We start from the raw sequence: 27,146 nt of genomic DNA, 5'->3' as shown, positions 1-27,146 counted from the left end.
ATATTTTAATAGACATCAACATTCAGTGAGTGATCTTTTAATATACATTTTTAAAACTATAAAAGAAGCTGAGCATCTTAACATAAGTAAATTTATTGACTATTTGAATTTTTTTCTTTGAACTAGATATTCATGTCATTTTCCATTGTTCTACTAGAGGATTATCCCTTTCTGATTGGTTTGTAAGAGCTTTCTGTTTATAGTAGTATACAGTTTATAGCTTAGTTGTTTGTCATTTATTATTTAATACAAGTATTTTTCCATATATAATTTTTTAATTTACAAAAAAACCCAGTCTCTTTCTTTATAACTTTGAGGGTTTGTGTCATGTTTAGAAAGGTCTTCTCCCAATCCTAAATTATTAAAAACAATTAGATTTATAATTTCTTAAGCATAAAACTTGAGTCTACCTAGCATTTGTTTGTGATACATAGACATCAGAGACCCAGATTTTATTTTTTACCAACTCTAAGTGACATCTTAATGTTATTTATTGCATAATCCATTTTCCTTCTTTGAGTAGAAATACCACTCTGTCATTATACTAAATTCTCATATGTATTTGGGGATATTTTTAAACTCTGTACTATTCCATTCCGCTAACCTGTATAAAACTACAGTTTTATAAATATAAATTATAGTGTTAATGACTACTTCATTACCTTTTATTTCAAAACTGTCGTTAGTGTTTTTGCATGTTTGATGTTTAAGGTGAACTTTAATACACATTTACTATCAAATGACAAATTTTATATTAAAAATATGAATACTGTACTTTGATGAGCTTGCAACTAGAAAAAACACTCCTGGAGAGAATAAAAGGCAGAAATTATGCGAAGTTATTGTTTCCAATAATGTTGACAGGAAAAAAGTACATAATCCAGTTTTACCAGAATAATGTCATACTAAATATAAAAGATGCTAAATAGAAAGTAATGATGCCAAATTAGACTGAAAATAAGTACTACTGTTTCCTAGCTAAATTAATCTGTGTTAACATAGCAAATCATTAGCCCCATAATCTTCTCTGTACTGATGAATTGGCCTTATTAACTGATAAAAGTCTAAAGGGGTAAAAAAACATTAGAACTTTATATGTTTAAAATACACAATGTCAATAAGCACAATAAAAGCACATTCCTAGGGCTGAAATGCAAAATCAGTGAGATTTTGCTTCTAAGGTTTATGAAAATGTTTATAGATAAATCAGATCTTGCAGACATAATACAGGGCTCAGATGTTAGTTTCACAACCCGATAACAGCAGAAGGGAATGAAATTTAACTGTCAAAATTTTGGAGCTAGATGAGGCCTTAAGATCAACTGGTCCAATCCAAACCCCCTCATTTTCAGATGAATAATCAGGTCCAGAAAAGTTATACACTTCGCCAAAATTTCAAAGGGATGAGTGGCAGACCCAGATGAGACTGAGTCTCCTAATTCTCAGTTTACTATTCTTTCAATTATACCAATCTGCCATGATGGTTAGAAAGGAAGCGAATAAACAGTGGCAGATGTGGGCAAATAAAGTAAACCGAATTTAAGGAACAAGACAAGTAAGCACACAACCACTACAGGGATTGGGTTGTAAGAGCTCTTTATCATCAATGCTTGACTTAGCATCTGGCAAATGATGAAGATACAATATGTTTGTTACCTTGAATTTAACACCGATATGAGAAAGTAATCCTATTATAATAGACTGAGTTTCTATAGCAAACCATAAAGCTCTGGTGGTAGACAGACTATCTTTTAAACATAATTTTCAATTAGTGTTAAACACAGAGCTTACATATGGAGAGTCTGCTAAACCCCTTGTGTTCCCAGACTTATTGCCAAAAGTTATTCAGAAACAAACCCAAATTTTAGATGTGCTGAATTTTGATGTTAATTATGTATGTGTTAGACACAATACTAATAAATCCCTTCTTTCTAGGCATCTGCTAATCTACTCATTTAAATTGTAATTTTCTTCTGAGGGGAGCACACAATTGTTATACTCTGTTTAAAAAATGAAAGTTAAGGTTTCTTCAGCTCTTAAGATAATTTATTTATATAATTATAAAGAACAATCATTTAAAAGATTTATAGTATCGGACAAAATATTATAAGCAGCAGCAATTTCAGAATTAGATGTATCATCTACTTGATAATTTCAATAGTTCAAATTTCTTCGATATCAAACAATCCAATTTGAAACTCATATCATAAATGCAGTTTTAATAAATAACGCACATTACTGAATCATGGATAAACATAGTAATTATATGTGAAGTCCACCTCAAATTACAGTAATTAACTATAGTAAAAAAAGCTTTAGAAGAACAGTTCATAAACAGAATGTTTAAACTACAGATAATCCAAGTAATGGGATGAAATTGGTGTTTCTAAGAATATAAAATAATGTGAAAATTTAAACAGTACGCTGCCTTGTCCTTAAAAGGACTTCTCATGACTTGCAAATAAGATAAAATTAAATTACATGGACTTTTAAAAATCAGGTAAAAGTAATTCTATGGTAGCATAAAATTGGTAGTTACACCAGTGATTTTCAAATGGTGTGCCACAAGAATTTTTAAAACATGCAATACCTGACCTCTTTTCCCTTAGATTGTCAAGTAAAAAAATGACAACAACCAACATAGCAACAGCTGTCCATGTAAATGAATCAAAATTATATCTACTTTTTTTTGTCAGATTGGCAAAAAATAATATATTTTTTGGTGTGCTACAGAATTTTAGAAATTCGTTTATGTGTGCTGTTTATGAGATGAAAATGGTTGAAAATTGCTGCACTATACCACAGTTCTCTGATGTGAGGTTTTCTGAACAGTGAATCCAGTGCCAGATATTTGAGATCTAGAGTACTAAAAGGCTGAATGCTCCTTAGGCAATCTTAAATAAAGTCTATGTGTTTCAGCTGAACTTCTCAGTCAAGATTATACCACCAGATGAGTATCTAGCATTGTGTTAATAACTGAGGTTGGGACCATATGCTTTCATTCCTGAGCTGGGCTTAGGGACTTAAGAGAATTTCAAGAGAAAGTGGTCAAGAGGCTAAGATCTGAAAGAAGGGCACAATTAACTACGGTTTAGAGGTGGAGGGAAGAGTGATTCAGGTAGGGAGAACAGCATGGGCAAAAACCAAAGGCAAGGAAAAGCATTCTATCTGTAAAGAATTAATAGACAGTGGTCACAAAACAAAGAATTGGTGGCAAGGTGTGGGTGAATATTAAGAATGGGACTGGAACTAAGCATGTTGGGGCTGGTATACCATTAAGGAAGCTGTGAGTCAGGCTAAGTTTAGACTTAATCCTGAGGACAAAAACAGTCAAACTTCTTGAATTTGATGATCAGACTCAATTATTTCTTCAATCTTATCTCACACCAACTGCCCTCACTCTCAATATGCATCCCAACTGTTTCTGGCACATGTTAAGTTCTTTCCTACTTTGGGACCATCATACTTACTTTTCTGTCATGTTCTTTTCTTTTTTTTTTTTTTTTTAAAGAAATCTTTATTGTAATCAAATATTTTTTTTATTTTTTTATTTTAGAAAGGAGAGAGAGGGGGAGAGACAGAGAGAAAGAGAGAGAAGGGGGGAGGAACAGAAAGCATCAACTCCCATATGTGCCTTGACCAGGCAAGCCCAGGGTTTCGAACCGGCAACCTCAGCATTTCCAGGTCGACGTTTTATCCACTGCGCCACCACAGGTCAGGCTGTCATGTTCTTAACATGGTTCTTCCTAATTCTCTACTTTTTGTCTCAAATCTTAAAGATTACCTCCACAGAGATGGTTTTCCAACCTACTCTATCTAAATGGGACCTCCCAGGTGACTCATTATCACAGCATCCAAATTTTTTTCTTTATGCAGCCCTCTCTCTCCACTAGAATGTGAGTCCTGTTAGAGAAGAAATTCTGTAACATAAGGTCCATAAAACATACCTGGCATGTAGAAGGCACTGAAATATGCTGGGATAAAGGAATAAGAGGGTCAAACTTGGATGCTTGTAGATAATCAAAAAATATATTGAATGAATGAATCTGTTTGTATTGTGGGATAATGCACCATAAACCAATTAAAAATTAAAGAACGCATAGCAAAATTGGTGATTCTAATTTCATGGAAGTTGATTATAGCAGTAATTTAGAAAAATCAACCCATTTGACTTTTCTACTAATATGTCTAGTCCATGATAATAAAATTATAATGATGGAGGGAAATGACAATTTAATAAAAATTTTAAAATAGCAGAATGTAAAATTGTGCTAAATTTCATATAACAAGTAAATTTAAAATAGAAGGAACTAGTAAAAAATATTAACAGCTTACATCTGAATAGTTTCATACATTTTCTTTTTATAATCTTTCTATACTTTCTTAATTCTCTAAAATGAGAATATTACTTTTATAATAAAAACAAAATTGAACAAAAAACAATTACTACAATTTACTGGCTCTAAATTTAGTCATAACCACGAATGAAACATTATACAGATCATGTTTTAAAATCTTCAAATGACAGTCATTAAAGTCTATTTATGACAGTAATTTTTTTTTTTTTTTGTATTTTTCTGAAGCTGGAAACGAGGAGGCAGTCAGACAGACTCCCGTATGTGCCTGACCGGGATGCAACCGGTATGCCCACCAGGGGGCAATGCTCTGCCCATCTGGGGCGTTGCTCTGTTACACCCAGAGCCATTCTAGTGCCTGAGGCAGAGGCCATGGAGCCATCCTCAGCACCCGGGCCATCTTTACTCCAATGGAGCCTTGGCTGCGGGAGGGGAAGAGAGAGACAGAGAGGAAGGAGAGGGGGAGGGGTGGAGAAGCAGATGGGTGCTTCTCCTGTGTGCCCTGGCCAGGAATCGAACCCGGGACTCCTGCACGCCAGGCTGATGCTCTACCACTGAGCCAACTGGCCAGGGCCTATGACAGTAATTTTTTTTTAACTAATTCTCTGCCATTATTACTGTCTGCCACTTTTTCTTTTTTCTAATCTTGGGAAGCAGCTTAGAGTAGTGAGGGGAAAAAAAATCTTTGCGCTCAAACTTCTAAATTCCAGTTCTTTTTTCAGCTGTGTAATTCTGAATATATTACCTCACTGAGCTCAATTTTTCTCATCTGGAAAATGAAAATAATACCACCAATCAGAGATATTTAGAAAGCACCATGCTTAGTGACTGGCATACAGTACAGTCTAAAGAGTAGCTACTATAATCCATTAGAAATATTATCACTTAGCTAGATTAGAAGCTCTCTGAAATACCATGGTCACCTTGTCCCACTGTGTTCCTAGCTGTCAGTGCATAGCAGTTTCCAACATATTTTATCAAATCAACTACTATTTTCACTATTTTCAGGTAAAGCTACATTAGGATTGTAGGGAAGTATTACCTCTTTCTTCCCAGTTTATTTTAATTAAAAGTTAGAGGAATCAAAGATTAAATCAAATACCTCCACACTATCCTATGGTAGCAGAAAATAAATGAGTAAAAAAGAAATTTTATAAAATAGACAAACTTACAGAATAAGTAACATTATTAGTCATCTTACATTTCTTTCCACATTTACATTTTTTAGAAATTGAATTTAGAGAGGAGAGAGAGAGAAAGTAGGACAGGAACATTGACTGTTTCTGTATGTGCCCTGACCAAGGATTGAACAGGCAACCTCTGCACTTTGGGACAAAGCTCTAATCAACTAAGCCATCCAGCCAGGGCACCACATTTCTATTAAATAATATATTTAAGCTGCTACTTTACACAACAGTACTGACTCACTGTTATAGTAGATGAAGGTTTTTACTACACTGATGCCATCCCTCCACTCCTCGCACTCTATCTTCCCACTAAATTTTATCTCAGTTTGGTTAAACTGAAGTTTTTGTATGATCATTAGAGAAATACTGCTCACTGTAGAGCCAAGAAATGTACTGTGAATGTCTCTTTTCATATAATTTTTTTCTTTTCCTATTAAGTTCCAATCCTTAATCTTTTACATCAGATGTTATTTACCTATTAAGAACTTCTTATTCCAAATGCTCAAACATACCTATTGAATCAACTTTTATCTGAAAACCTCACTTTGGGTGAGGAAGAGAGGTCTTCTTTCCAATGTCCTCCGGCTCCAATTGAACTAGATAATTATTTGGTTTGCTATGTACAACTCAAACAAACATCTGCACACAGCACCGTGTGCGCATCACCCCAAAGTCTCTTTCTATCTCCACTTTTCCCCCTTGCCCACCTCCATCTACCCCACCCCCCTTCCCCTCTGTCTCTCCACACACACACTGCTGTGTCTGTGTGTTATATACGAGTTCTTTTTTTTTTTTTTTTTTTTTTTAAACTGAGACAGAGAGAGAGTCAGAGAGAAGGATAGACAAGGACAGACAGGAACGGAGAGATGAGAAGCATCAATCATTAGTTTTTCATTGCGCACTGCGACACCTTAGTTGTTCATTGACTGCTTTCTCATATGTGCCTTGACCGCGGGTCTTCAGCAGATCGAGTAACCCCTTGCTTGAGCCAGAGACCTTGGGTTGAAGCTGGTGAGCTTTTGCTCAAACCAGATGAGCCCGCACTCAAGCTGGCGACCTTAGGATCTTGAACTGGGTCCTCTGCATCCCAGTCCGACGCTCTATCCACTGCGGTACTCCAGAGTGTAAACACCACAACTTTTGTATTCACTCAACTACTAATGGGAACTTGGACTGTTTCTAGATCTTGGCTATTGTTAAATAAAGCTTTAGTGCAGGGGTCCCCAAACTTTTTACATCGGGGGCCAGTTCTCTGTCCCTCAGACCATTGGAGGGCCGGAGTATAAAAAAAACTATGAACAAATCCCTATGCACACTGCACATATCTTATTTTTAAGTGAAAAAACAAAACGGGAACAAATACAATATTTAAAATAAAGAACAAGTAAATTTAAATCAACAAACTGACCATTTATTTTAATGGGAACTATGCTCCTCTCACTGACCACCAATGAAAGAGGTGCCCCTTCCAGAAGTGCGCTGGGGGCCGGATAAATGGCCTCAGGGGGGCGCATGTGGCCCACGGGTCGTAGTTTGGGGACCCCTGCTTTAGTGAATGTAGCGGTACTTATATTCATTCGAATTAGTGTTTCGGTGTGGTAGACTGCAAGTGGCAAAAAGCCTTTGTAAGTTTGAGGCTTAGCAAAAGGCTAAGTTCTCTTCCCTACCACCTCCATATTGGCTATGAAGCTGAATATTTGCACTCATCTCATACTCTCACTTCACTTGCTTGCTTAAGTTGCTGGAAGCAATTTACATGCCCTTCCTCTCACCCTTTGTTTGTTCAGATGTTTAATTGATTTCACTTATGCTTGGTGGGGGGATTCTTGTTTTTGCCTTAAGAGAGTTCCTGTGTAACTTTGTATCAAAGACTTCCTTATTTGCATATGGCTATATAATAAAGCAAACTGGGGCTATTGGGCTCTCCAATATTACCATCAGCATTGAAGAGGCCTCCCGATCCCATCCTCTTTTCTCGGTGAGCCTATTTTCTTAATTCCTCACCGTTCTCCCTCAGGACCAGAATTACTAGCCGCGCTGGTCCGCGGCATTTCGGTTTCTCAGGATACATTCCCAGAAGTAGGACCACTGGATCAAAAAGCAGTTCCATTTTTAATTTTTTGAGAAACCTACATACTGTCTTCCACAGTAGCTGCATCAATCTGCATTCCCACCAACAGTGCATGAGGCTTCCCTTTCTTCTCCACATTCTCACCAGCACTTGATTTATTGATGACAGCCATTCTGGCAGGTATGAGGTGGTATCTCAGTGGGGTCTATCATATTTTTAGTCTTGTGTGGCAGACACTGTTGCTGCCTGACCTAACAGCCATTTCCAAGCCCCTGCCCCAGTGTACTACATAAATATAGGTTGGGAAAGTTAACTACTTGCTTTCCCAGACTCGCCTGAAGAAGGTTTCATAGTTCTAGTCAATGAAATATAAGTAGGGAGCTTTTAGGGCAACTTTTGCTTTCCTTCCTTTTTCCTATTGGAAATAAAGGCATGTTTGAGGTGCACCAGCCAACGTGCCACCACGAGGCTACCATGTTAAGGATAGAAAAACAGAAAAATGACAAAGAACCTGGGGACCTTCATGACATTGCTGGAGTCACAGTGTCAGTCCTAGTTATGTACCTTTGGACTTCTCATTCTGCAAGGAAAAAGATTTTGACTTTGTTTTCTATTACTTGAGGCAAATACATTCTATTAATAAACTTTATATATCTAAAAACAGTATTTTTTTCCCTCTTGCTGCATTGTTTTGTCTACAAATAAAATTCTAGGTCAATGATAATTCTCAGAATTTTAAGATCTTGTTCCTCCTTATATTATACCTTCCAATGTTGCTGAGAATTTTCATATCCAAGTTCCAATCTTTGAATGTAACCTCATTTTTCTTTAGAAGCTTTTAAGATGCCCTCTTTACACCTGATACGTGAAATTCCACAATGCAAAATGATATGCCTTCAGAGTAAGGTTTTTGTTTTTCTAAATTTGATGTACTGACTACTCTAGGGTCCATTTGTAATCTGGAACCAACACTTCTCAGTTTGGAGACATTTTTTGCTGTGTCTTTATTTTATGATCTAGTCTCCTCATTTTCCTTGCTCTCTAAACCCTTATTAGTTCACTATTAGACCTGGATCGATTTTCCAAAATTCTTACATTCTCCAATTTTCTTCTCAGTGTCTTTGTCTAATTTTCAGATTTCTTACAACTTTTTATTTCAATAAAATGTACTTTGCAAAAAGCTCCTGCTTAGTCTCTGACCTTGCAATGCACTTACCACAGTTTTATGAAGTATCCTTTCCTCTAAGAAAACTGGTCCTGATCATTATTATTTTAATTTACTTGTGTTCAGCGCTTTACCCCAGACCTCTGCTTTCAGGTTGGTTTTGTTTTTGTCTCTTTCTTTCACAGTGAAGGCCCCAGTACAGAAGATACTTTAATGACAGTTATTAAGAGTGATGAAATGAAGTTACTTGAAAATGGTATGTGAACCGCAGGCTGTGAAAGTAGCCATTGTATTGGGGATTAGGCAACAAGATTAGTCATGTTATTGGGCAATGGGGGATCCCCAAACAACAGTATCTGGAAATCACTTTCCTGAAGCCACATATTTCTTCCAGAAAAGGTGATTCTAGTCTTTTGCAAGGAGACATATGTCTGGCATCATGGGAAGGGGGACAGGATTAGAGGTTCCATGTACAGTCTCTAGGTTTAACTGTCTTATTTTCTACCTTGTCCTGTCTGCCTCCACAGAGCCTCTAGGATTTCACCCCCCCCCCAAAAAAAATAAATAGGAAGTATGGAAGAATGGTCCTGAGGGCAAATCACATCCGTGTACTTCTTTTTATTTTTACTATGGTGCTATTGTTAAAAAAAAAAAAAAGTTTTTCCTTCTAAATAACAACTATTAGACAATTAACAAAAACAAACATACCTGTTTTTATAAACTAAAAGGAAAAGCAAGAGGATCTAATTTCTCACCCTATTATTCAAATTAGGCATTTTCAACCACTGTGCCTTAAACAAACACCATTCTTCTATGTGTACTAATCATGGGGAAAGCGACTACTTACTACTATGCATGGCAAGTATGTATATTATCTAAAATAGGATACTTCTGAGAGTGAATAGGGCAGGACTAATAATTAAGCCAGGGCAATATACATAAAACTGAGACTATCTCAGGTATTCCAGTCACCCTCTTACTAGAGTAACTTCTTGGATGCTGAGTTTGTAAACTTAAAAGGTGTTCCCAACTATGTGTCTTCCCTCAGAACAAAGACCCAGTCTGCTACACTAGTGCATAAAATAAGGCGCTATAGTGAGAACAAAAGGTGGAAAGGATTAGCGAATACAGAATGATAGGTTTTAGGATATTGGTTTTGCAAAGCCCCCACCCCACAGGCACACAGATAATTCCTTTAGAAATTCATATATCATCTTTATGCTCCAAGGGAATGATGATAATTCATATATTTTAAACAGAGAGAATTGAATAATTTAGCTTATACAGTTTCCTTCCTCTTAGAATTACTTACACTAAATAAATAAGGGAAGGGTGAAGAATGGTTGGAAAGAAAATGGGCTACAGTTTTCCACATTAAAACGTAGTTACGACATGAGAAAAGAGTCACTAAATGCCTTTACCCATTCCAGAGTCCTTCTTGGTGCCATCTGAGATTATGTCTACATGATCAGAGTCCACATCATAACTAAAGAAATCATTCAAATAGGTCTTTGATCGCTGACCACCAAATACATATAAGCAACGATTTTTCTGAAAAATAAGAAGGGCAAAGATCAGAGAAAGTCACTTCCATGAAAAATTCAGAATGCTCATTTAAAAATTGAAACCTCAATAAAAGCAGTTTTATGACAGATCCCATGCAATGAGTACTATGCTAGCACAGAGAGGGATGAAGAAGCTTTCCCTACACCGCTAACAGGTGATCTTCAGGAGTCCTGGTGAAGTAGAAAAGCAAGGTGCAGAATAGTGCATACAGGGTGCTGCCTTGGTGTAAGAAAGGAGAAAAAGTAATATGTATGTGTTTGTTTCTTTTTCTGAAGAGAAAGAAAACAAAGATATTTACCTATTGGAGAAGGGCCTGAGCAGAAGACAGGAATAAACACCAGGCCTCTCTTAAAGCACCCAGACTTATGGTGTTGCCTTTAGAAGCAGGTACTGTATATATTTTTATTTAATTAGAAAACAAATCAACTCAAAAGATAAAAATCTCTGAAATTTGAAAAAACTGAAAGAAATAGACCTACAGGTATATAAAGATATGACCACATGGTAATCACACAGAGTAGTAGTATTTCTAGTAATTTTAATTCATGCTTTTCTTTTTTTCTTCTTTCTTTCTAAGGGAGAGGAGGGGAGATAGAGACAGACTCCCACATGTGCCTTGACCAGAATCCACCCAGCAACACCATCTGGGACCGATGCTCTGCCCATTTGGGGCCATGTTTGCAACTGAGCTATTTTTAGCACCTGAGGTGGAGGGTCCATGGAGCCATCCTCAGTGCCCAAGGACAATGCACTCGAACCAATCAAGCCATGGCTGCAGGAGAAGATAGAGAGAGTAGGGGAGGGGGAAGGGTGAAGAAGCAGATGGTTGCTTCTATTGTGTAACCCTGACTGGGAATCAAACCTGGGACATCCGCACACCAGGCTGATGCTCTACCACTGAGCCAACTGGCCAGGCCACTAGGGTTAATAAATAAATAGAAATAGCTGCAATATCTATATCAGCAGTGAAGTTAGTCATAAAAATGCCTAGATTAGTAGGTGATAACTATTTAGGAATTGCTAAATTGATGGAAATGAGTCTCAACTAGATAACAGTTCAATGTTAAAGAATTTTATTTATTTTTGTCTATCATTACTAACAATAATTATTTATTTCTAATGAAAAGTTTAGATCTCTTATTGAGGAATTAGCTTTCACAACTTGTTTTCCTAGTGAGATACACAAGACAAAATAACACAATGCAGAACATTTTCTTACTGAGTGAAAGAGCATGCAGTGTCCTATCCGAGACTGGATATCCTCAGGCCCAGCATTACAGGAGTCCTCCCGAAGAAGTTTCCAGGTTTGACACTGACAGTTGAAAGCAAACAACCCACTGAATTGTGGTTCACTGGCTCTGCTGTCATCAACGCTGCCATTACACGTCAAAATTCTACCACCAAAGGTGTAGATCATATGTTTTTCGGAGTCCATACACATCTATCGAACAAGGCAACAGATTGAATAGTTTTAGATTGTTCCTGTCATATGTGCTAAAATGAAGCCAATGTGTGTGGTTTTAGAGTCTCAAAAAAACCAAAAAACTGACCTTTATTTTAATAACACAAAGTACTGCCACAATTATCATTAGCAGTATTGCAATACTGCTAACCACCAGGCAGATGGATTTCTAAATACCTTGTCAGGTTTCCATTTTTCCCACTGAGAATAAAATATGTTGTGTTAAAGAGCTTTACGCTTTCTTGAAACTGAATAATTTTTACCAGATCAACCAATAATACATGAGGTGCTGACTTATAAACCTAAGAGTGAATACAGATCACACTCTATGCGTAAACAGTGATCACAAACTCCTTTAAATCCTGCTCATAAAAACTTCTTTCTATTCCAGGCGAGCATCCTATTAATCTTGCTACTATTAAATAAGAGAGCAGATATGTGAATGAGTAATGCAGCTAAATTCACCCCTCTGTATTTATTTTACAGAAGTTTTCAAATTATGTTACAAAGCAGTAAAATAAAAAGACATTTAGGGCAATCAGTCTCCAGACTGACATCTATGGTGTGATGAATCTTGCCTTCTTTTAACACAATAGTATAAATTTAATTTTCTTTAATATGTTAAGTAACTCTTGTGCAAAACCCAACCTTGTTTCACTCTTTCAACTCGATTAGTTTTTCATAAAAATATCTGAGGAAATAGTCATTTGTCAAAAGATAATAAATAATAATTAAATTCTATTTCAAAGAATATATAAGTCCAAGTTGGAAAGTAGATGTTGACCACAAGTGGCATTTATATATTTTTTTAAATTGTGTACACGAAACATTATTTTGCTAAAGCACAAATATTAGCCATTGTATGTTTAATTTTCTCCCCCCATTAAATTCTGCTATTCATTTTTGTATTGTTTTTAATAAAAAGCTTTTTTAATAATGGCAAAACTTAGTTTTAAAAATTGTATTAAAAAGATTCTAACCAATGCCACAATAAATTCAATAAAAATTTTAATAAAAGAAAAGTAAAGATTCTAGCATCTTCTAATCTTTACCAATAAAAAAAAATCTACTCGGTATTTCCCAGGTTTCTGGAAGATTTTAATAAATTAAGATGAAAATCTACTATACCTCAAGGGTGAAATATGGCTGCAAAACTGAGATAAAGTTTTCATGTCCCAGGCCCTCCAAAGAAAAGGTTCCCACTCTTCAATCTTCAATAATCCTATCATTAAGAACAACCCATACATTCCTGAAGGTAACTCAATATGGCCCCACTCACCTACTATACATGACTGTCCAGGGCTTTATCAAAGCTAAGTCACATTATCCTGTCCTAAGTACTTAGGTTTAAATCTTTCCAAACACCTGGGGACCATGCTGAAAATCATGAGGGACCTACATTATGTAAGTCAATTTACATTTTCATAACTTCACAGAGTCATGCTAATTTTGGCCACTCTGTTACCACGTTTCCTATGCTTATCCAGCCTCTGTGGTTCTACTTCATAGACCAAAAAGTGATTTCCCCTTTCCTTTAGGGATATTTACTTTTGACCTGTTTGTTCTCATTTGTTTGCTTACAAAGGTAACTAAGCGGTTTTTTCTCTGAGCTTTTCTCTTAATTCTTGGTTCTGAAATTTCATTAAGGAAGTATCCAGACAGGGATATTCTTTTTCATTCATCTTGATCTGCATCTGGAGTTCCCTTCATTCTGAAAACTTTGTTCAGCTCAAGGAGTTTTCTTCCTTTTTACCTATGTTTGTTTTTTGTTGTTGATTTTTGGGTGTTTTTTTGGGGGGGGGCTGCATTCTCTTTTTCTAGGACTCCTATTAGAATCTGAGGCCCTTGTCTCTTTTAACTCTTATAATTTCAGCTCACTAATTTTGTAACCATTTAGAGGTATGTGCATTCTGCTTTTCAGTTAATTTGCTGAGATTCTTCAAATCTTTAATTTGTAATTTTTCTAGATACATCTTTTTTATGAACACCACAGCTGCCTGAATTGCTCTAACAATGTCGCTTAAACTTATCTTAAAGGCTTCTTTATACTACTGGGTTTGTTAATTTTAATTTGTTGAGTTCAGCACCTGTCTCATGGTAATTATATTCAAATATTTGGATTTTTTGGTTGTAGTTCTAGTCCTCCGAAAGGGAGTGGGTGGGGAGAAAAGGGAGATAATGCTGCGAAGGGTTCCACAGCGACTCTCAGGGCCCCTGGGAGTACTGCTCTACCTTTCCTGCTCCAGTGCCCACCCTCAACACTTGACCCATGAACAATTATCACAGTTAAGTGCTACTCAGTCAAACTGAAGAATGCTCTGTGTTCAGTCTCCCATTAAGTCCCCCAAGGGCATTCTTTCTTGTTTTCCAACACAATTACTAATATATTCTCTTGTCATTTCATAGGATGTGGGGCAGAAGAACAGTAAAAGTATATGTTTAACCTGCCAATGATCCACAGTAACCTAAGGAGAATATCAATGAGATGAGATCTCCAAGCCTATGGCTGAAGTTTCTCCTGCCATTTCTTGGCAAGCTCAAATTAAATTTTGTAGTAATTTCTTCAAAAGTGGTCACAACTGTCGTAACGAAAAAACTGATGATTGATGCTTCTCATCTCTCTGTTCCTGCCTGTCTGTCCCTGTCTATCCCTCTCTCTGACTCTCTGTCTCTGTAAAATAAATAAATTTTAAAAAATTAAAAAAAAAAAAGTGGTCACAACTGAAGGATAATCTGTCTAGATATAAAATTCTTGACTCACATTGTCTTTTCCTGAATACCTTCTAGATGTTCTATTTGTTTTGGCACTGAATGCAGCTGCAGAGAAATTTGGTATCAGTCTTAATTTTATTTCTAAGTTACTTGATCATTTTGTCTGGCTGCCTCCCAACAAAATGTCTTTTTTATATTTGAAATCCAATGTTACTAACATACGTCTTAGAGTTGACTGCCTATGTCAATCCCCTCTAAATACAGCACACCCTTTTGAAATGTGAAATAGTCTTCTTTCTTCAGGAAAGTCTTCTTGAAATTTATAAATATTTGTTATCCCATTGTTTTGGTTTCTGTATTTAATATCTCTAATTATATATATGTTGGCTCACTTTTGCCTGTCTTCTCTATCTATAATTTTCTGGCTAATCCTTTTTAATCTTTATTTCTTTATTATCTGCTTTATTATCTTCAGAGTTTCAAGCTCTATTAAATCATCTAATTCATGTTCAAATTCTGGAATATTATTTCCATCTGCTGTTGCGTGAAGGAAAGTTTTGCTGTTACTTTTCTTTTCACTGGTTTTCTTTAGAGTACTTCCCTAAAGATTTGGTGTTTACTGCTGTTTAGGTTTTCATATTTAAGCAAGCTGATCTTCCCTGGACTAGATAACAGAAAGGTAATGTTCTTGCTAAAGCACTCCGTCCTCTTGTTGCTACTGAATTAAATGGCTTCTTCAACATATAGTGCATCTGCGAAGTCATGTCTTTAAGTCCATGGACCCTCATCTAGGTTGGGGGCTTCAATCAAGACTTGAGCTCCCGCAGTTTCCTCAGTGGATACTGCAAAAGGAGCCACTGTCCCCAGTTGTACTTTTAGAAGACTGTGCTTTCTGACATCTACCACCTCTGGATCTTCCTGGCTACTTTCCAGAATTATTTTACTGTCTCCCCACGGGCTGCCTGGGTTCAACTTTCTGCCCAGCTCATAACACTTCCAAGATACACTTCTGCTAGGCTCCCTCTGCATTCCCAGTTCTCCCCGGTTACAAGGTTGTAGGCTTCAATACAGATTCTGGGTATTTCTGTTGTTTTTGGCTAAACTTACAAGAAATTGGGAGTTGTGGGTTTTCTTTGGCTCTTGATTTTTCTAAATATGTGACTTGTGTTTTGTTTTGTTTTTTTAATCTTTTTTTTGTTTGGGTCTCATTGTTCCTGAAAATCACACAAAGTAACAACATTGAAAGCTTCAGAACAAGTTGCCACTATGTTCTTAATAACTCCAAAATCTTTAAATTTAAATTCTTAACTATGTTAAATTCAAAACGGCAAAGTAACTGTTAAACCTGCCTCATGCCTCTAAGTTTCTCACATTCTTCTCAAATTTGAATGTGACATGTCTAATCTAAAGTGTCATGAACAACCCCAAGTAATTTTTGAAGTTCTAACTTAGAGCTTTATTTGCATGAAACAGAATAGAAAATGGAGGCTTATATACATCATACAAGGTAACATAGTTAGTTGTTAGCCGAATTAGCACTAAAATCCTGGTTTTTTCACCCCTAGTGTTCTGCCATAACATCTAACAAAAGTTTCCAAGGAACATTTTATTTTATCAAAATCAAGAGAAAGAAAGACCGTACATAAGGACAATATATTTGCACTCAGACTACCCTGAAGCTATTCTTTTTCAACTTGTAAAAATAAAGACATAGCATCCTTTGTAAAAGGAATTTGTAACCAGTTGAAAGCAAGAACATAGTTTTCCTCACAATGTTATCTGCTGATGTTCTGTTTTTAAAAGGTCACAACCAGCCAAACTTTTTTTGGAGTTCTTATTTTCCACATGAAAACACTGAGGATGTCAGCAGGGAGGTACACAGCTTTGCAGTGCTCAGCTATGTACAGCCAGCAGAAGTTCCAAATTCAAGCTGGGGAGTACTTGGAAGACTAAATGTTTTTCATTTTCCACCTACCACTTACTTGACAGGCATACAACTCACACCTCTTTTCCTTACCATTCTCCTATAACAACTACTTGTTATTATAAATATAGCAGGAGAATACTTTTAAAGCAAAGAATTAACAGAAATATGTAAAGAAACAATGAATAAAAGTATGGGTTTAATTCTCATATGAGACAACTCAGCATAACATGTGAAATGAACTCTAAGAAGAAGAGTTACTAAGCACTAATTAATCCGCACATCTGTACCTGATGATCAAACACCAATTTCGGCCCTCCGTCAGCAGCAGTATCTTCACTGAGTAACATCCATGTGTTAGTGTCAATGTCATAACGATAAAAGTCACTTTTCAGAGACTTGCTGTTCCTCACAGAGGAATCCAAATAACGGCCCAATGTGTAGATTTGCCTTCGTTGAATGTCAATGCACATTTTATGACATGATCTGGCACTAGGACCATTCTGTAGAGAGGAAAAAAAGAAAAAAGAATTCAAAGAACAAATAAAATAAAATAAAATGCTCCTCATTTTTGTTGACTTTCATTACAAACTCTGCTCAGAAACTCATAGCAAGTCAACCAATATAAATGGAACACTAGGCTTAAATCTCTAAAGGAAAGCAAAAGAAGCAGTAGGAGATACAACTCTCACCTCAGGAATGCTTAGATCTACCGGGAAAGATGAGAGAAGCTACTCTGTACACTATGGCATTCTGTTCACAACACTGACATGGATTCTATCACGTACTTCGTTGCATTTTAGTCATCTGTGCACAGAGCTTAATTTTCTGTTACATGTTGATCCAGTTAAAGACACACTTCATCTTTTAAAACGCTTCTCACAGAATATTTCACCAGAATCAAGCACAAGACAGGCACTCCAGGATTATCTAGGATCAGCAGATTTCATAACTAGAATCTCTAGCTTAATTACTTCTTTTGAAAGATAAGGAACCATAAGACAAAAGACAAAAGGCATCTTCCTGAAAGCTAGTAAGCTAGTGACAGAAAGAGAATGAGAATTCAAGTCCTTGACTTCTTCAGCTACCCTTTATATTATATAAAACTGACTTTCCTGAATAAATACTCCATATTAAATAAATACTTTCCTGAATAAATACTAGGGAACAACATGAAGAACAGTGTATCACCAACAAAAATTATTTGAGATCACTTATACCACAAGACTGAATAAAAGATGAAAATTATTGTAGTAGTACAGTTGGCTCAGTGGTAGAGCGTCGGCCTGGTGTGCAGGAGTCCCGGGTTCGATTCCTGGCCAGGGCACACAGGAGAAGCTCCCATCTGCTTCTCTACCCCTCCCCCTCTCCTTCTTCTCTCTCTCTCTCTCTTCCCCTCCCGCAGCCAAGGCTCCATTGGAGCAAAGTTGGCCCGGGCGCTGAGGATGGCTCTATGGCCTCTGCCTCAGGTGCTAGAATGGCTCTGGTTGCAACAGAGCAAGGCCCCAGATGGGCAGAGCATCGCCCCCTGGTGGGCATGCCAGGTGGATCCCAGTCGGGCACATGCAGGAGTCTGTCTGACTGCCTCTCTGTTTCCAACTTCAGAAAAATACAAAAAAAAAAAAGTACATCTTCAATTGGACAGTACTGAATTAATTGAAAGAAGGAAAAGAAAACAGAATTAGTATTTGTTATCTAAATCCTGCATATATTATTACTATATGTTATACATTTCATTTAATCTATACTAATAATTCCATAAAGAATAATATCACTATTTCATAGAGTCTAAGTAATTTGTCCAGTCATAAAACTAGAAAATGAAAGAATCTAAGCCCAGAGTAACCAAGGCAAAAACTGTGTTCTTCCCCCTATTCCAGAATGCTTTTTCCAGAATAGAAACAAAAGCAAAAACACACTTATTACAATGTGTATGGTTATGACTGAGATGAAGAATCCCTGCTGCAGAAATAACAGAGCTGAAGTACGAGGCAGAAACAGGAAGCGCAGTGAGTGAATGACAGAGTAGACTAAATATCATCTTGCAAGCAATAAAAAATATTTATTGGTTTCTAGAGTAGGATATAAAATAAAAAAGCGATACTATAGGAAGAGAAATCTAGCATTATTATTTAGATTAATTGAGGCAACAAAGGCACTAGGCATAAAAAGTTTGACGTAATGTTATTAATCCAGATATTAAATTGATTAAATCTGCATTTTAGTATTCATATTAATTACTATTTTTTACATACTAAAACCTTATTTTTAACAATTTTGACTAGTGAAATTACAGCAATAATCAAAAAGCACCCAACAAACAAAACATCCTGGACCAAATGACTTCACTAGTCAATTTTACCAAACATTCAAAGGACTAACACCTATCCTTCTCCTATTATTCCAAAGTTTTCAAGAGGAGGGAAGACTCCCAAGTTCATTTTAATAGGCCAGCATTATCCTAATTCCAAACTCAGATAAAGAGACTACAAAGAAATAATATTAAAGACCAGTGTCTCTGATAAACATAGATGCTAAAATTCTCAACAAAATATGAACAAACCAGATCCAGCAATACATTAAACCAGTGTTTTTCAACCAGTGTGCTTTGTGCCGTGAGACATGGTCAGGTACGCCGTGGGGAAATTAAACATGGGTCCCCAATGGGAGGCTATTTATCCGGCCCGCTGCCAGCTGCCTCCATCCGAACATAAACATTCCCCTCACAATCCCTCCAGCTATCAGCGACAGGAAGAGTGGAGGCACAGGGAACGCTCACTGACCAATCACCTTCTAGGATTCATCCCAAACACTAGCGATGAACCAATAGTAGGCCACCTCTCATCCACACCCAGGAAGGTCCCCACTCAGGCTGCCGTGCACTTGTCATCGTGTGGTCGCTACTCCTCTCCCTGGCCCCAATTTCTAATCCTGGTCAAGACTGGAGGTAAATGTTGCCACCACTAGATGAAGCCTCAGCCTCAGCTGGTTATGTCTATCCTGATGGTGTATATAGATATTAGACCTTTTTCTTTTTAAAAGAGGCCCCCGCAGAGGGTGATATACAATGCATCACAATGCATCATATTGTTATCTAACTTTAAAGCTAAAGTTTGCTGATCTTCTTTTGGACAGTTTTTGGTTATCTGTTGCCAAGGAGTTCCCCATTCTGGCCAACAAAGCTATTTTGACATTGCTCCTGTTTTCAACCACATATCTATGTGAGCTGAGCTTTTCAAGCTTGACTGTGATAAAAACTAAAAACAGAGAGAGACTGAGAACTGTTGAGGAAGAGTTTCGTGTGTGTCTTTCTACCACTCCTGCCAGGATATCCCTTTTGTCTTCATTGAAGGCCCAGGTTTCACACTAAGTGAGTATAAATACATTTAGAAACTATATTATTAACTATATGTATAATATGTACTGTGTTAAGAGTGTCATTTTGTGACATTTTGGTAGGTGGTGTGCCCCAAGATTTTGTAAATGTAAAAAATGTGCCGCAGCTCAAAAAAGGTTGAAAATCTCTGCATTAAACAGATCATACATCATGATCAAGTTATAATTTATTCCTAGGATGCAGGCTGGTACAATATCTGCAAATCAATAAACGTGATCCATGACATAAACAAAATGAAGAATAAAAACCATATGATCATATCAATAGATGCAGAAAAAGCATTTGATAAAATCCAATACCCACTTATGATAAAAACTCAGCAAAGTAGGAATAGAGTGAACATATCTAAATGTAATAAAGGCCATATATGACAAACAGCCATCATCATACTCAATAGGCAAAAACTACAAGCATTTCTCTTAAGATCAGGAACAAGACAGGTTTGCTTTCACTACTCTTATTCAACAGAATACTGGAAGTGCTAGCCACAGCAATCAGACAAGAAGAAGAAATAAAAGGTATCCAAATTGCAAAGAAAGAAGTAAAACTGTCATTATTTGCACATGATATGATACTGTATATAGAGAACCACAAATATTCAACCAAAAAACTACTATAACTGATAAATGAATTCAGTAAAGTAGCAAGATACAAAATAAATATGTAGACATCAGTAGCATTTTTATACACCAATAATGAACTGCCAGAAAGGGAAACTAAAAAAACAATTCCATTCACAATTGTTTCAAAACAGAATAAAATACCTAGGGATAAATTTAATCATGGAGCTAACAGACCTGTACTTGGAAAATTATGAGACACCAAAGAAAGAAACTGAAGATGATACAAGTAGGTGAGGGAAAGCATATACCATGTTCATGGATAAGAAGAACTTAAAATGTCCATACTACCCAAGGCAATCTACAGAATCAACTAAATTCCAATGAAGATACCAATGGTGTATTTCACAGAACTAGAATGAATATCCCCAAAATTTATACAGAACCACAAAAGACACTAATAGCAACAGTGATCCTGAGAAAGAAGAACAAAGTAGGAGGAATCACACTTCCTGATCTCAAACTATACCAGGGGTCGGAAACCTTTTTGGCTGAGAGAGCCATGAACGCCACATATTTTAAAATGTAATTCTGTGAGAACCATACAATATTTAATACTAAATATAAGTAAATGTGTGCATTTTATGTAAGACCAACACTTAAAGTACAATAAGTCTCTGAATTCTTTTTAATAAGGTTGTTATACTATTGCTAACCAATGATGAATAAAGTACTCCTTATCATTAATACGACTTCTGGTGCTGCATGGTTTTGCTGATGGCTTTGTAGTCTAGTTGATACGTGGTAAGGTTAAGCTTCATGCAGGCGCTGAGACTTCCACCTGTTAAACGTGATCGTAGGTTGGTCTTAACGTTCTTTAGATGTGAGAAAGATTGCTTACATGCATACGTAGAGCCAAACATTGTCAGTACAGCAATACTCACACGCTGCAGTGTGTGGTATGTGACAGGAAGCGCGTTCCAAGTTTTGACAATCAGCTGGTCTACGGGTTGAAGTTTTTTCATTTCTCCCCACTTGTGTTTGCTCGCCAACTCTGCTTGCTGTCCTACAAGTCTTTCCAAATCTTCATTCAGTGACTTGAACTTATTCACCCACATTTCTGAGGCCTTCAGGTCAGCAGCTTGTAGCTCAAAATCTCAGACGGAGACACTGGGGGTATAACTCAGGTCAGCGCTGTCCACTGCACACTCGTGTGGATGGCTGATGAACTTAAAAAGACGAGTGCACTCACGAAATTCTCCAAAGCGTGCTTTGAATGACTGCAGGAGATTAAATGTGAAACCCACTAGCTGCTGGAGATTAAGATGTTGAGCAGGGTCACTTACTGTGCATGCATCTTTAAACTCTTCCAGTTTTTCAAAGTGTAGTAAACGACCTGTTTCAATGTTGGCGAGGAAGAGTTCCAGCTTGTTTTCAAATGCAAACACTGCTTGTTGAAGAGATAAGACTGTATTTCCAATGCCTTGCATTTTCACATTGAGCTGGTTCAGATGTTCAGTCATGTCCACGAGATAGTAGAACTTCAGGAGTCACTCAGTGTTAGCTAACTCAGGCTGCTCGATGTTTTTCATTTCAAATCTGGATTTCGCTCAGACAAGTCGCGAAACGGCTAAGCACCTTCCCTCTTGACAACCAACACAAATTGCTGTACAGAAGCAGACCAGGATAATTATTTCCAACTTCATCCAGCAGTGTTTTAAACTGGCGATCACTGAAATGTCGGGCAACAATAAAGTTGACCTCCCAAATGACCAGTGACATCACCTCACCAAGCTGCTCACCACAAATCTGGGCACAAAGCGCCTCCTGATGCAGGATGCAGTGAAAACTTAGGATGGGTCTCTTTTCATGTTCATGAAGAAGTGCTACGAATCCTCTGTATTTCCCCACCATGCACGGAGCACCATCAGTACACACTAAAATAAGTTTATCCATTGGTAGATTTTTTTCTTTAGCAAACTCGGTGAAAGTCTTGAATAAATCCTCCCCTCTTGTTGTGTGTTTCATAGGCAAAACAGCAAGACTTTCCTCACGTAGTGTGTCACCATCAGCATACCTTGCACTCACGTTGAACTGGGATAAATGGCTTACGTCTGTTGACTCATCCAAAGCGAGAAAAAAGAATGGTGCTGCATTTGTGTCCTTCACTTGTGTTGCCTCAATTTGATTTGCCATCATGATGGAATGATCGGGAACAGTTCTTGACGACAGAGGCGTGTCTTTTATTCATTTGATTATCTTGTCTTTATCCAAAAAGTCGTCAAAAAGTTCATTGGCAACATCAAGCATGAATGTTTTGGCATACTCCTCATCTGTGAATGGCTTTCCGTTTCTCTCAATTGCTAAAGCACCAGCAAAGCTAGCCGAATTCCAGTCACCTTGTTGGGTCCAAACACGGAGTTGCTGCTGACTAGCTTGCACTCTGCACAGTAGCTCTTGACATGTTTTCTTCCTGCTGTCCCCCGCTGGATATTTCGATGCAAATGTAGTATGGCATGTGTCGAAGTGCTGCTTTATATTTGACTGTTTCATTGATGCAATTTTATCACTGCATATTTGACACACTGCAAAACCTGCTCTCTCTACAAAGGCGAATTCCTCTGTCCTTCCTGCTGAAAAGTACGATACTCCTCATCTTTTTTTTTTTCTTTTAGCCATCTTCTTCATCAAAAGGGTTTCTGCCATTTGCTAGCTGACTATTTGATTAAAAGGAGGGAAGTTTACTTCCTGACCTCACAACGACTCGTGTACGTTATGCATTATCCAATAAAAATTTGGTGTTGTCCCGGAGGACAGCTGTGATTGGCTCCAGCCACCCGCAACCATGAACATGAGCGGTAGGAAATGAATGGATTGTAATACATGAGAATGTTTTATATTTTTAACATTATTTTTTTATTAAAGATCTGTCTGCAAGCCAGATGCAGCCATCAAAAGAGCCAGATCTGGCTCGCGAGCCATAGGTTTCCGACCCCTGAACTATACTGTAAAGCCATAGCAATCAAAACAGCATGATACTAGCATAAAAAAAAAAGACATATAGATCAATGGAACAGAGTAGAGTTCAGAAATAAACCCATTAGAGTCAATTAATATTTGACAAAGGACAAACCTTTTGAATTATGTGTATTTCTTATAATCTTTAAAGTCAAGGTATTATTAAAGTGTACCCAGCAAATATTTTAAGGTCAATTTAAAAAAATTTAAAAGGGGTGAGTCATATCCTGGAACTCCTATGGGTCTACCATATCATGCTTTTTACTTTAAAATTTTAAAATTTCTTTTGAATGCTGATGAACAGGAGATGCCAAATCTTTTTCTCCTACAAACTTCTACCTTCTTTTATTTGATCCAGCTAATAACAATGTTTTGTCTTTTTCCAAATAACTTCAGATATATGGAAAAGGTTTATATAGGCGGACGGGGATCCTCAAACCCCTCAGCGAGATCTTCTGAGCATGGCTTTTAAGATACCAAGAGGCAGAAAAAGCCCAATAGAGATCAGGTGAACTACCAGCTTTTAGGATAAGCCCTCAAAGGCTCCAACGCCCCAAAGGGCTCTCATAGGATGCCATCTGGGTCCTGCTTCAATACTGGAAAGGAAGGTCATTGAGCTAAAGCCTGCCAGACTTACATGCCTCTGCTGTGAGGAAACAGGGACACTGGAAGGTAGGCTTCCCCCTCGCTCCTCTAAGGGAGGGTTCAGTCTCTTCCAGCCCTGCTCCAGCCACCTATGACCTAATCTTGCCCAGAATGCTGGGGTTTGCCACTGAAGGCTGAAGGTGCCCAGGGCTGTCGGCCCCATCTACAACACTGTGGACGAGCCTAGAGTATTTCTTCCAAGAAGCAGGTAAACTGATCTCATTTGCACAAGGGCCACTTAACTATGTCTTGCCTGAATAGTCAGGTTTTTTATTCTTCCCTCGAAGATCTCTGTTGTGGGTATTGATAGTCCTATTTTCTGCTGCTTTAATATATAGTGTTTCCTTTATTCCTCCTACCTCAATGCCCCACTCATATTTCAGGCTGGGACCTACTCCTAATTTAGAGCTCTCTTTCCCCCTTTTGCCAACTTCTATTATGAATCTACCTTTGCCACCCAGTTTAGTGTATCCCAAGGTTCTCTTTACCACGCCACAGTCGCAGAGCTCCAGGGAAAAGCAACCTGGTCTCATCTCTCCAGGCAGAGGAGAACAGAGGCTCTATCTTCACACATGCTGCAGATGGCATTTCCAGTCTACCTGAATCATTACCAGCTAGAAGCAGTGGTCATTGGGACTTGGACATGAGCTGCAAAGTATAGAATTGTGACAACAATTCCAGTGCCATGCGGACTTTTCCTGGATGTGGACTTTTCCTGGAATCCTGCTCCTTGGGACAGCTCCTAACAGACTGAACTGGGGTTGGGTTGCATTTTTCAGGGATTTGGCATGGTTTTGGGGCCAACGTGGACTTGGTGAACATGTTAAGGACATGACTCTTTTATGGATTCTTGCTGTATTGGCCAAGAGTTTGCTTAAAGGCTTTAATCACTGTAAAAAAAAAAAGAAGACTGGATAAAGAAGATGTGGCACATATACTCCCATGGTATACTATTCAGCCATAAGAAATGATGATATCAGATCATTTACAACAAAATGGTGGGATCTTGATAACATTATACGGAGTGAAATAAGTAAATTAGAAAAAAACAAGAACTGCAGGATTTCATACATTGGTGGGACATAAAAACGAGACTAAAAGTCATGGACAAGAGTGTGGTGGTTACGGTGGGGGGAAGGAAGGAAGGAGAGGGGGAGGAGAGGGAGAGGGGTACAAAGAAAACTAGATAGAGGGTGACGGAGGACAATCTGACTTTGGATGATGGGTATGCAACATAAATGAATGACAAGATAACCTGGGCATGTTTTCTTTGAATATATGTACCCTGATTTATTGATGTCACCCTGTTAAAATTAATAAAAATTTATTTATAAAAAAATATTTGATAAAGAAGGCAAAACACACAATGGGTAATGATAATCTATTAAATAAATGGTTTTGGGAATATTAGATAGATAAATTAAATTAGACAACTTTCTTCCACCACACAAAAGACTAAACTCAAATCAAATTGTTAGACTCAAAACCATAAAAATCCTAGAAGAAAACATGGGCAGTAAAATCTCAGACATTTTCATAGTAATATTTTTTCTGATATAGCTCCTCAGACAAAAGAAATGAAAGAAAAAAAAAGGGACTATATTAAAATAAAAAGGTTTTGCACAGCAAAAGAAAACATCAACAAAATGAAAAGCCAACCCACTGAATGGGAGAGTATTTTCACTGATACGTCTGATAAGAGGTTAATATCCAAAATTTATAAAGAACTTTAGACTCAACACACAAAAACAAAACAAAACAAAACAAAGGGCACAGGACCTGAATAGACACTTATCAAAAGAGGACATATAGATGGCCAATAGACATATGAAAAGATGCTCAATGTCAATAAGAATCAGACTTTTCCCCCATGACCTTTGATATAGCAACATATTAAATGAAGCAGATTTGAATCCAGCTGCCTTCTATTAGGCCAAATATTAAAGAGATTTAGAAAACTATAAAACAATGCTACTTGATGTATAATGGTAACTTCAAGGAAAACCACCTATGTGACTGAGTTGCCAGCTGACCTAGCTACCTTTTCCATTAAACACTGTATTTCCTGGAAAGAAAACTAACAATCTAAGCATGGTTATTCAGACATTATGATATGGCAGACATTTTTTGAAAAATAAATGAAGTATGTCATTTTGAATGAAAACAACTGACAAAATTGTCAATGATAAAATGCATTTTTACATTAAGCAAAAATTAGAATTTTTGAAAACTCCTACCTGCCAATATAATTTTGGAACCTTCCCAATACTTAAAAGACTTTGCCAAGGTGAGATTGATAATGAAATTAACAAATGTATTACTTCAGGATATTGTATAAGATACGTCAACATTTGGAAGATGTGCACTAATTCAGAGAATCACTATTTTTCAAGTGACCATAAATATGGGTAAAAAAAATCATGGATTAATGAACCATTCAAGGGAAAGACCTAGTGTATTTTACTGTAACAGAATATGAAATGTTAGTTGGTTGATATGATTTGAGTCTCTAATGCATTACCTGTAAGAAACAACCACTTGTTAATCTGGGGTATGAAATGTTAAATGTGTAATTATTTTAAAAGTCTATTAAAATGCTACTCTCCTTTCCAAAAATATATCCATGTGAGGTCCAATTTTCTTCAAATATTTCACACAAAACAGTATGTTATAAAACATTAAGTGCAGGAGCAGATATGAGACTCTAGCTGTCATCCATTAATTCAGATATTAAAGAGATTTCTAAAAGTGCAGAACTGAAGAAAAATACATTTTGAACCTATAAAAACTTATTGCACATCAACTTGAACATTTAAAATAATTATTCTCTTTAAAAACTGAGCCATCCCATTCTCTCAATCTCTTAAACGTGTTACTAGATTCATATTTAAGTGAATTAAATTATTTCTGCTTTTTAATTATGTATCATACTTTTAAAACACATGCCCTGGGTTTCATGAAACAATAACTTGAACTCAATGGTACAGAAAATAAAATTAGATAATGAGTATTAATTGTTTAGCTTTGGAAGGAATGAGCATTTATGCTAGAGCCATATATTACCACTCAATTCATGGAAAGATC

General features: G+C 37.0%; 1 protein-coding gene across 4 annotated transcripts in view; it reads right to left on the bottom strand.

Annotated features, from left to right (window-relative positions):
* MKLN1 (muskelin 1) overlaps positions 1-27,146 on the bottom strand; it is a 328,173-nt gene that overhangs the window by 34,256 nt on the left and 266,771 nt on the right. For all 4 annotated transcript variants that reach the window (XM_066262318.1, XM_066262317.1, XM_066262316.1 and 1 more), the window contains 3 exons: positions 16,733-16,945; positions 11,564-11,785; positions 10,200-10,329 (listed from right to left, as the gene is read on the bottom strand). In XM_066262318.1, the coding sequence (XP_066118415.1) occupies positions 10,200-10,329; positions 11,564-11,785; positions 16,733-16,945 (565 nt within the window). The remainder of the gene's footprint in view (positions 1-10,199; positions 10,330-11,563; positions 11,786-16,732; positions 16,946-27,146) is intronic.

The sequence above is a fragment of the Saccopteryx bilineata genome, chromosome 2 (genome assembly GCF_036850765.1).
Source record: "Saccopteryx bilineata isolate mSacBil1 chromosome 2, mSacBil1_pri_phased_curated, whole genome shotgun sequence".
NCBI classification, from domain to species: domain Eukaryota; kingdom Metazoa; phylum Chordata; class Mammalia; order Chiroptera; family Emballonuridae; genus Saccopteryx; species Saccopteryx bilineata.
This window is presented reverse-complemented; position numbering and strand designations above follow the sequence as displayed.